The 10755-nt window shown below is 36.1% G+C and overlaps 1 protein-coding gene and 1 long non-coding RNA gene across 2 annotated transcripts in view; both read right to left on the bottom strand.

Annotated features, from left to right (window-relative positions):
* The window catches only part of LOC107669499 (monocarboxylate transporter 6-like), an 11245-nt gene extending 5013 nt beyond the window's left edge, over positions 1–6232 (bottom strand). Inside the window, exons 1-3 of the mRNA XM_016461761.1 lie at positions 5941–6232; positions 4331–4783; positions 2719–2862 (exon numbers count right to left, since the gene is read on the bottom strand). Coding sequence (XP_016317247.1) covers positions 2719–2862; positions 4331–4637 — 451 coding nt within the window. The 5' untranslated portion in view covers positions 4638–4783; positions 5941–6232. The remainder of the gene's footprint in view (positions 1–2718; positions 2863–4330; positions 4784–5940) is intronic.
* An 836-nt stretch (positions 6233–7068) lies between these two features.
* Positions 7069–10755, bottom strand: part of LOC107669494 (uncharacterized) — a 4356-nt gene continuing 669 nt past the window's right edge. The window contains exon 2 of the long non-coding RNA XR_001631996.1: positions 7069–10368. This is a non-coding gene — a long non-coding RNA (uncharacterized LOC107669494). The remainder of the gene's footprint in view (positions 10369–10755) is intronic.

Here is a 10755-nt window from a genome sequence, read left to right as displayed (position 1 = left end):
TGTGGTCGATTCAATATCGATTCTCGAAGGCCACGAATCGATTTTTTTCAATATTTATTTCCACAAACATTGAACACAAGATTTACGTTAATCTTATTACTAGTCTAATCCACTAGACGTCACCCCCTTATTTGCCTTGCGCGATGTTACAACGGAGAGTCCGTCTGATCCTGTTTGATCAAGGCATGCGACTGTTCTGACTTGTCCAATTTTCAGCATCAGTTTTTCATCTTGCATCAAAATTCTGTCTATTCATTGTATGCATTTGAAATATAGAGTTGGGTTTTGTTTTATTGTACCCAAGTGTACCTAAAATAAAAAGTGTTTAATATACAGGTTTGTGGCTCTTAATTTCCTATTAATTAACCATTTGTAATCTTATGTTCACTGTTAATTTTTTATAAATATAGGATTTGTATTATATCTATATTCATTCATATAGTCAAATCGAATCGAGAATTGAAATCAAATATCGAATCGAAAACCGAAATCGAATCGAATTGAGAGCTTGAAAATCGAAATCGAATCGAATTGGAACATCTGAATCGATACCCAGCCCTACGTCTCACACAAGGTTTTCAAATAACTTTAGAAGTTATTTAATGAAGAAATATGAAGGTGAGTTCATATTCACAGTAAACATGTAAATCAAGTACCTCACCTTCAGCATTATTATAATTATTTCACCTGCGCCGGACAGAGACTGAGACGGTGCCGCTGCATGTCCTGCCAAACCTCTCACGGCAGATGCGTCATCAGCTTGAGATCGGTTTTTTGAGATCGGCCTTTTTTCAGTAGCCGATCAATCGGAGCACCCCTAGTAAACACCTATTATTTAATTACAAACTATCAAAACTGTAACTGTATATACATCTAAGTTGTAACTGTATTTATAATAATAAAAATAATATTTATTGTCATTAATATGGGGTTTAATAATTAATAATTAATAATGCATTTATTATTATTAGTTATATATCATTGTAGCGAATCAGCTCATGGGGAAATATGAATAATTAATCATAACTAGTTATAATTAATTATAAATATTTAGATCCGCTGTAGATATTTACTTGTGTTAAATATAGCTAACAAAATATATATTGTGTGTTTGATTGGTCCAGACGCTACATCATTTAAGTATTAATAATAAATAAATTAAATCTGTAACTGTAAATAAAACAATAATTGTTGTTGTTGTTATTACAATATATGGTTTAAAAATTAATAACCAATCTATTAAAAACAAATGCATTTATTATTATTATTAGTTGTATATCATTTAAGAATTAATAATAAATACATTAAATCTGTCACTGTAAATATAATAATTGTTGTTATATGGTTGAAATAATTAATAAAATAATTAATAATGGATTTATTATTAGTAGTATATCATATAATAATTTATCATCAATTAATTAGTAAATACATCAATTTGGTAAGTAATAAAATTAATATTTTATTGATATTATTAATTATAAATATAATAATATATCATAATAAAGATAATAAAAACATTTTTTTATATTAAAATATATAACGCAATAATAATTATGATATTATATTTATATTTAATAATCAATTAATAATATCATAAATGCTCATGTATTATTTACTTCCATGCTGCCTATCTGAGCTATATAATACATTTATTTATTGATTAAATAATTTAAACTATTTTATTATTATTATTAATAATAATAATATCTATTAATGAATGATAAATTAATAATAAATAATTACTTTTATTTTTCACATTTACTTATTTTTACTGGTCACATAACTCTGCTTGTTGCTACAGTACATAAATGTTTAACATCTGAAACTTTTTTGTGGGTGGTCTGATTAATTAGGATTCTTGTGTGATATTGCTCAAGAAATCAGCCACTTTTGGCTTTTTTCATATTCTTATTCATATCAGGTCAGCTGGTAAAGTGCTTAGTGATAACTCTTTACATAATCACAAGGATGTTTATGTAATCACTGTTTCTCTGTTATCTCTGCTTACAGATTAAACAAGATATCATAATCACTTCCTCTGGCGACTTAAGTTGGGTACACACTAAAAGGTTTTTAAAATGGGAGAGACCACAAACATGAGGACAAAAAATCCTAGATTTAACCATTTTGTTCCTATGTGCTGCGATGTGACAAAGACAGCACACCACACACCAACAGATTTTCAACCAGAGTCCCGACTGTGAACATGTGAAATCTCGCAAAATCTCTCGAGACTTGAGAATAAACATGGCGGACGGAAGAAATTGTGATGATAGTGTTTGGAATGATTTTGACAGAAAATGGACACGTTGTATAACCCCTCATGCTGTTGCCACAAATCGACAAGCTGATCCTCCATCTCTGCTGTCCAAATCCTTTTGTGCTGCGCCATGACTGCATTTGTTATGCTTCCGTCTTCTGTCAGCTCGCTTTCTAATTGGATATTGTTTCGTTTCACGTGATAATCTCCAGATCGTACACGCGTTTGTCCTCGGGGTTCCCCCCACACATCAGGATTTCTGATTCGCGATCGGGCCGCCTCCGACATTCTTCCGAGCAGATTCAGTCACTCTTAACACACCTCACACCACAAGAAAATATGATAAAATAATCTTTAGAACCACCAAGATAATCGGGACATTACCTAGGATTGTCGGAAGGGGAGAAATCAGCGCAAAATCAGCCCGATAGTGGTGTGTACTCAGCATTACTGACCTGTGATGACCCCAGTGGTGATGTATAAGTCAACGATGGAATGTGAGAAAGAGCTGACTGCCATCCCAAAACCACTCAGCACTCCCCCAAACATCACTGTCGCCCGGCAACCAAAGCGTTCCACCAGCACACTACACAGAGGACCTGCAAGAAAAACATTTAACGGTAAAAAAAGCTTTAATTTGAGACGGTTTACTCCTAAAATCTCAGCATGTCATGCCATATTCCTACAGCTCATTTTCCACAGCCAGCTACTCAAGACACCACCCTAGAACAATGAACTGCCTTGTTCAAATATGTTAAGCGAAACGTCAACACACAACTCTCACAAGTAATTGATGTATGACAGTTGAAGAGGTACAATGAAGTATGTGTAATAAAAGATGGATCAAGCTGTTCCTCTTTTTTTATTATTACTATGACTGCTACTATGACTACCAGTAAAAGCCAAATTCACAGTAAACATGTAAATCAAACACTGACGTTTAATTGCCATCTCTGCTGAAATTAATATGGCTGTTATCAACCTAAATCAGATCAAATAATGACTACAACTTCCTTCTCACAGTGGGGATGAATTGCATTCAATGAAATAATTGTACCTGTTTTACATCTGATTAAACAAAATTGTGCATAGAGCTACAGAATGTAAAAAAAAAAAAGCTTTATTAATAAAGGAGGATAAAAATATTAAATACAAATAAGTGTTTTAATAAGTGTTTTTAAAATGCTGCAAAAGTAACAAGTCTCTGGATTGGAAGTATTTTTGCAAGTTAAATGTCAGTCAGGGTTGACCCAGTTTAATATGCAGATTTAATATACACAAGTACAGTATAAGTAAGCCATTCATAGGTTGATTCCCCCAAAAATGTAAACACTGTGACTCTGTGGCGCTTTCAAAATATTGCTCCGTATTTTTGACCAGCTTGACTCAGCAACATTGGCTCAGGGGTTCCCAAATCTTTTTTTTTCTTCGTTAACTGAAACCCTTAGACGTAAAATATTTACTTGAAGTATAGTACCTGAGATTTTAAGTTAATAATTCAGTACTTTAATAATGTTTTATTGTTCACAGTTCCGTTTTAGTGTTTTTTTTTTATTGTTTTTATTTTAAAATAATTTATAAATATAGGGCTGCATGAATTTGTCAGAATGTTTTTGTATTATTTTGTCATATATTGCTACTGTATGAAAATATCTCATATTGCTACTTCTGGGACATCCAGGAAATTATGCAAATGTTCATGTAAATAACGTGAACTTACTGTAGCACACATTGTGTTCCCAAATGGACATTAAACTCAGCGCAGAAATGGAGTTAGAGAGAAGCAGCATAGCCTTTGATTTGACAATTGCAATTTAATACAATATATCACTATTTCAGTTTTAATATGACATTCAATATAATGAATTATTAGCTCACAAACTCCTGTTTGGGAAACCCTGAGCTCAGGTAATGCCATGAGTTTGGAGGTGGGATTTCTTGTTTGTACAACCAATAGAAGATAGGCGGTATGTTGAGGAAACCTGTTTAAAACTATCGTAATTTTTGCAATGTCATTTTGTTGTGCTACTGGTGTAGAAACAACAGATTTCTCTATAACATCCTCACCTCCGGCGTGCAAAACTGACGTCATTATCGACGGCACCCAAGACGTCTCACTGTTACTGGCTTGAAATTCTTCCTGAAGATCTAAGTAGAAGATGCCAATGCAGGAGGGGAAGGCCAGCGTCAGAGCTAAGACAAGGATGGTAGCCACCAGGACCACCCATCCCCAGCCCCCATCTGGAGCATCGTAGGTAACTGGATGAGCTTGATCAGAAGGGGGTCCTGGTCCTTGTTTTTCTCCCTCCTCAGATTCAGGCTCACATAGCTCCCCTGACTGCTCCTCCATGCTGGAAGGTTGCTGAGGTGCCATATTTTCCAGTCTGATGGTAACCAAGTCACTGGTGCCTGGGTTTTTCCACTTGATCCGCGGAGATTTGGGCCGTCAGCGGCAGAAGAGCAGGGCAACACATTCTTGCATATTCTATATCCTCCAAATAAAGTGTGCTTGCTATACCCCTATACAAAGAAAATGGAAAAAGAGCTAATCTTATTAAACAAACACAAACACAATATAAAAAAAATAAAAAATTAAATACAGAAAATACAATGCAAAATATTGGGTGGACCCACAACACTAAGTTGCTGTATGAACTTGTCAAACTCCTCTTTGTTTACCTTTCAAGTTCAGGTAGACATGAGAGGTATTTGCTCACATCCACCTTAGACATTTTTCATGGTTTGTTTGGCCTTACCTGAATACAAACCAAGTTAATATTTAGGCTATCTAACAAGGAAACTTATTGTAGCCAGCAAATAGCATTGAGTGCTGTGAAGTAGATTTTAATTGGATTAATTATATTAATGGCACCACCCCTTGAGTGAACGAGTAGGCTATGTAGAAGTTACTGAAAGGAAATTATTAAAAAAGTACATATAACCAAAAAAAGCAACTTATTTTTGTTGAAACTGTTTGTTTATTTATTTAGACTTATTGCTGTCTTTCCTACAGCTTGATTAAAGTCAAGTCTATAATTCTGCTAAAGGCTTATGACGTTTACACACTCAGTGGGTTTGTATACACCCAAGATCGGGATTATAAGGACGATAAATTCGTTTTAGTCATTAAATATTTTCTGTTTTTAGAGAATCAGTTGAGTGAATGATTCAATGACTCAATGATTTGTTCAACACAGAAAAAAATACATTCGTGTGTCGCCACCTACTGGCGTACCGATGTAACCTGCCACTGAGCCAACGAATGAAAAGACTTAGATTAATCAAATTCTCCACCACTATTGTTTTTGTTCAGTTTCTACAGCTGTTTTAGGGCGTTCTGAACATGATGACATAATGACATTTCGGCTGTTCAGGAAGAGGCGACTATGAACAACAAAGAAACTATGCTGACGCGCACGTGCGACTTTTTCCAACAAGTGCTACGAAAATACTTAAAAACACTTCAGACATGTTTGGACGGCTATAACCCTCAAGTAAGCTGTTCAAACAAACAGTCTTTTTATTGAAAGTATCTGAAAGCAGCAACAACACCGGGGTCTCACAGCCAGTGTCAACATTTCATCCTGTTCTTCAAACCAAACGTATTGCCAGTCTCAAACACAACACAATCCAAAAATTGTGAAAAACAATAATAATGTAATAAACAACAAACGCACCTTTTCAGCACATTTTCAGGCATCCACGCCAGCGCCGTGTCTCTGAGCTGCGGAGGCTGCGGAGACTGTCATATCAGCGGTAGGAGACACTCCGGGAGGGAGCAGTTTCAGGATCCAACCGATTAAGCAAAAGCTAATATAACAGCATGTTCTCTTACATATCGTACTATCACCACATAACCCAAACTGAGAGCTAGATGGAAGTGGTAACGGCTCCAAGCAGTCTACACGTAGAGAAATTTGAGCACCGGGGCGATGGCATGGCATTTCCTCTTGCCATTACCCCAGAGCAGCTCAGTCTCATCCGCCTTGTGTCGCGCTGAAGGGCGGGTTCCTGAATGCTGGCGTAGTTAAGCACTATAACCCATATACTTTATTAAAGTGCGTTTTAAATCCATAACTACAGCAAGTATTAGGATAATTAAAACCAAACTTACTCCCAACAGCACTACATTGACGTTAAGTACATACTACTGATCCCGTGACGCAGATTCTAAATCCAAACAAATATCTTTATTCTTACCCAAAACACACATATCCATTATAGTTCCAATACCAATATTTCCATTTACACGTGAAAAACACGCGGTGACCTTTACAGCGTCAATTTAGACCACTTTAATTTAAGAGTAGCTTTACAGTCAAGACGTTTAAAGAAAACTTTCACCCCAAAAAAATATTAAAAGTCTGACCAAACCTGTTTAACTAAAATTCTTCAGTGGGATACGCTGGACAGAATGTCTGACATTTTGCCAAACTTCTTTTGTATTTCATGGACTAAAGTAAATCATATGGGTTTGGTCGAATTTATGTTTATGGGTGAAGTATAGGCCTACCTTCAGTTCAAATGGTATTATTTACATGGTTCCCACAGTCATGAGATATCAGGGTATTGTAAAATTATGGTTTCCTAACATGGCAAATAACCAAATATTTCAATAGTTAATAATAAAAATTGAATTGAATAAGGCTCTAAAATATTTAGCATTTGAGAAATTACCGTTGTGAGCCCAATCTCAATTTTGTTTAATGTCAAAATGTTTTTTAAAGGTTTTACATTTTTAAACAGAATACATATAAACAAAGTTCTAACGTAAAACATTGTAAACAAAATAAGCACGCCACAAGTCTGAAACACAAACACATTTTATGATAAAAATCATACATTATCAGTTTGCAATCTGTACACTGCAAGAAACTGCATCAGAAGACTTTAAAAATGAAAAGAAAAAAAATGAAAAGGACAGTCTGATCAAGACTACATTTCCAGAACACTTAGCTCCACAATCTCATCAACCTAGTGACATATTTGACACTTTACATCAATACTGTTGACAATGCAATACACCCAAAACATCTGATGAAAAAGCAGGTTTTTAGCACATTAAAATGTGTGTGTAATGTATATTAAAGCATGCAGGTGTTGTAGACTAACTATTATGGCAGCAAAAAACAACTCTTATGTTAAACATGGACCTTGTTTTTAACTTTTATCTGAATAAGTTATGACAGAGGTCTGCACTTTTGGCCAGCTGAAAAACATTGGCTGAAAGCTATATTTTATCAGATACATGGGGTGTCGCATAAGCATATTTAGCCTCAGCAAGCAAGTTTTTCCAGTAGTACGGTGTTTGTTTTATCGATTTCTGTGTAGAACAGTTAAAATAGGGCCATATTTTTCTTTAAAGTTCCACTTATTAAATATTATTAATGCCATCTGTCAACTGTCCATGCACCAATTCACCTTCACAATATGACAACATCCCAGCATATAACATTATATACCCGACACATTGCATGCTTCCAAGTTGGCGTTCCAAAACACCAACCTCCTGTTTTTCAGAATAGCATATATCTTTTTTCACAAAGAAAATATCTTTATCTATATATCTTTTTGTTTGATCTTAAACAACATGGGGCACAAGACCTAAAGAAGAATAGTAGATTACTAAGGAAAGAGACACAGAAGTCTCACAATCTCAAGTGCTTAAAGCAATAGCAGTCAATGTGACATCTATATTCCCAAGTTTCCTAAATAAAACTTGAGACTGCTCATGACATTTTCTTATGCCTCACATGGGGTTTGACTCTAAAAATAGAACAAAACCTAAAAACAAAATCCACACAGTGAGAACATTATAAAGCAGGTAGGTGCAAAATGAAAAGTGCATAGGGGCAAGAGTGGAAAAGCTAAATACAGATGAACCACTGAAACAAGAACAATAACAACCTCAGGGGAAACGGGCACAGTCAGTATCTGAGTCAAGGAACAGAACTGATTTAGTCAAAACAAACATGAAATAAACACCATTTCTGTTTTTAAAGAAGAGTAATCTAGGAGCGAAGACATGTAGGGCACGACAGGTCAAAGGCACAACACTAGACAAAACAACTGGGACGGGGAGAGACTTAAACAGCGCCACCTATATTTGAATCCAGGATTCTTCTTTGAAATTAGACCTTGAACCTATTTGAACAATGGAAATGTACAATAGGATCCCGTGAGAGCCGAGGTCCCATTACAGGGGCTTCAATGACTAATCATTGGGGCTGAACAAATAAACTCTCTCCAGGAGGGGGAAAACATTAACACAACCGAAGAAAGGGAAAGCCAACAACCACAAAGTAGCTCACAAACTCAAATACTGTGCCTTATTGATATGATAAACCAAAGGACATGAGTTTAGTCCACGTACATGATGCCATCTTACACAGACCCCTAGATTCAACAATACTTCGATAGATACGAACCACCGAATAACCAAAATACAGCCTGGATACCATTCAAATACTGACAATTTGTGATGTAATCACAGTAGATTCAGAGAAACCACAATGTAAATATTAAAAAACAAAATACAGGAGACAAAACAGGAGATCAAGTTTATCTGCTGCTAAACAACAAGGGCAACCAGTTTCAAAGACAGAGCTTCAATGTTAAAATGAAGCAAACATAAAATGATTTACCTGAAATTATATTAGATTTTGAAATAAAAAAGAAATGGCAAGAACGTTTCATAATAAATGGAGCCCTTTACATTCAAAAACATTCCACTGGCACTGATGTGATCAGACTTCAAACAAAAACGAGTTAAACAGTTAAATAGCCAAAATGTTACGGGGAGAGTTAGATCTGGTGTCAAAAAATGCAACAAAGAGCCACTAATGCAGTTTTGCCCTGACTCAAAACTTGTGGGCACTTTGTCCAACAACAGTCTCCTGAACCTCCTGGACTATGTAAGCCTGATACCTCTATACAAGAAGTCTCCTGTTTTTTTTGTTTTTTTTCCAGTCATCGACAAAGTGTTTAAAGGAAAAACACAACCAAACAATTTCACATCTCGGCAACCAGGCTTTTAAAAAAAGTACATTAGGGGTCGATTCAGAACCTTCCCCAATCTAAGAGAAACTCATCTTGATAAACACAAAAAACGACCACTATGGTACAGATATCAACAATTACATGACTTCCATTCAGCCTCTTCATAATACGTTTTGAATATACATAATCCTCACATGCCCTAAAACCACATGGTTTTTTTATTTCCTGTTTTGAAATATCCACAGCGATAAGGCAAAAAAAAACAAAAGGATGACAAAAGTCAACCGGAGCAAATTGGAAATGTGGGACATCTTCACAGCAACGGACACGCGATTTGGGGCATCTGACCGGACAATTGGCAGTACGAGTTCTCCCTTCTCCTCGGGTTCTTTCCAGACGGGTAAATGGGTAGTTAACAGAAGAAACATGCTGCATTGAAGACAAAATACTGCATGTTCAAAAGCCGCTGTCTTCGTTTTATCAGTTGCGCCATCTGCTGTGCTCTCTGTCTGACCAGGCAATGGGATATGAATGCTGAAATGATGCTAATGATTTACAGTGTAAGTTAATGTGGTTGTTATGAGAAGCTGTATTGACGGTCTATCTTGCACGCCATTTGGAAGTCCTGAGGAGATTATGGTCATGTGGATGCAGCCGAACCAACAGGGGCAACTGAACCCCCTTAAAACAGCAGCTGTAAAGATTATGATGATAATGACCGGGATATGCGGAGGATGATGATGATGAAGTCTGCATAAATAAGCATTAGGATGAATGATGAATCCTTCCCTGTAATCCTCTCTCTGAGCAGTCTTGCATCAAATGTGATGGTCTGAGGTTTAACCTCGGACACATTTTTGATTAGTCGATAATAGGGGTGGTAGTTAGTGGTGGTGCTGATCGGTTAATGTTGCAGCACTGCAGGGAGGAGGGGGACTGAAACCCCCACAGTGGAAAGGCACAAGGGAGGAGGGCAGGGTGGGCTGATGAACTTGGTGTCAGCTGTATGGTGGAGGAGGATCTGGAGAAAGGAAGTGAGGTATGGGACATCTGTGTGGGCTCAGGCACCAGGTTCCTCACATCCTGGACCCCCTCTCCTGGAGGATCTGTGGAGGAAACATGAGGATAATGATGACCTCTACATTTTTTTTTTATTATATTTTCTCAACAGTTCCCCTTTCAGAATCTGCAAAATGTTAATTATTTTACCAAAATAAGAGGGATCATACAAAATGCACGTTATTGTTTATTTAATACTGACCTGAATAAGATATTTCACATAAAAGATGTTTACATATAGTCCACGAGAGAAAATAATAGTTGAATGTATAAAAATGACCCTATTCACAAGATTCTTAATACTGTGTTCTTATGATCCACAGCTGCGTTTTTTTGTTTTGTTTTTTGTAGTGATAGTTGTTCATGAATCCTTTGTTTGTCCTGAACCGTTAAACTGCCTGCTGTTCTTCAGAAAAATCCTTCAGGTCCCACAA

This window comes from Sinocyclocheilus anshuiensis, unplaced genomic scaffold (genome assembly GCF_001515605.1).
Source record: "Sinocyclocheilus anshuiensis isolate Anshui unplaced genomic scaffold, SAMN03320099.WGS_v1.1 scaffold252, whole genome shotgun sequence".
NCBI lineage: Eukaryota > Metazoa > Chordata > Actinopteri > Cypriniformes > Cyprinidae > Sinocyclocheilus > Sinocyclocheilus anshuiensis.
Note: the sequence above shows the minus strand (reverse complement) of the source record. Positions and strands in the feature narration are given on the sequence as shown.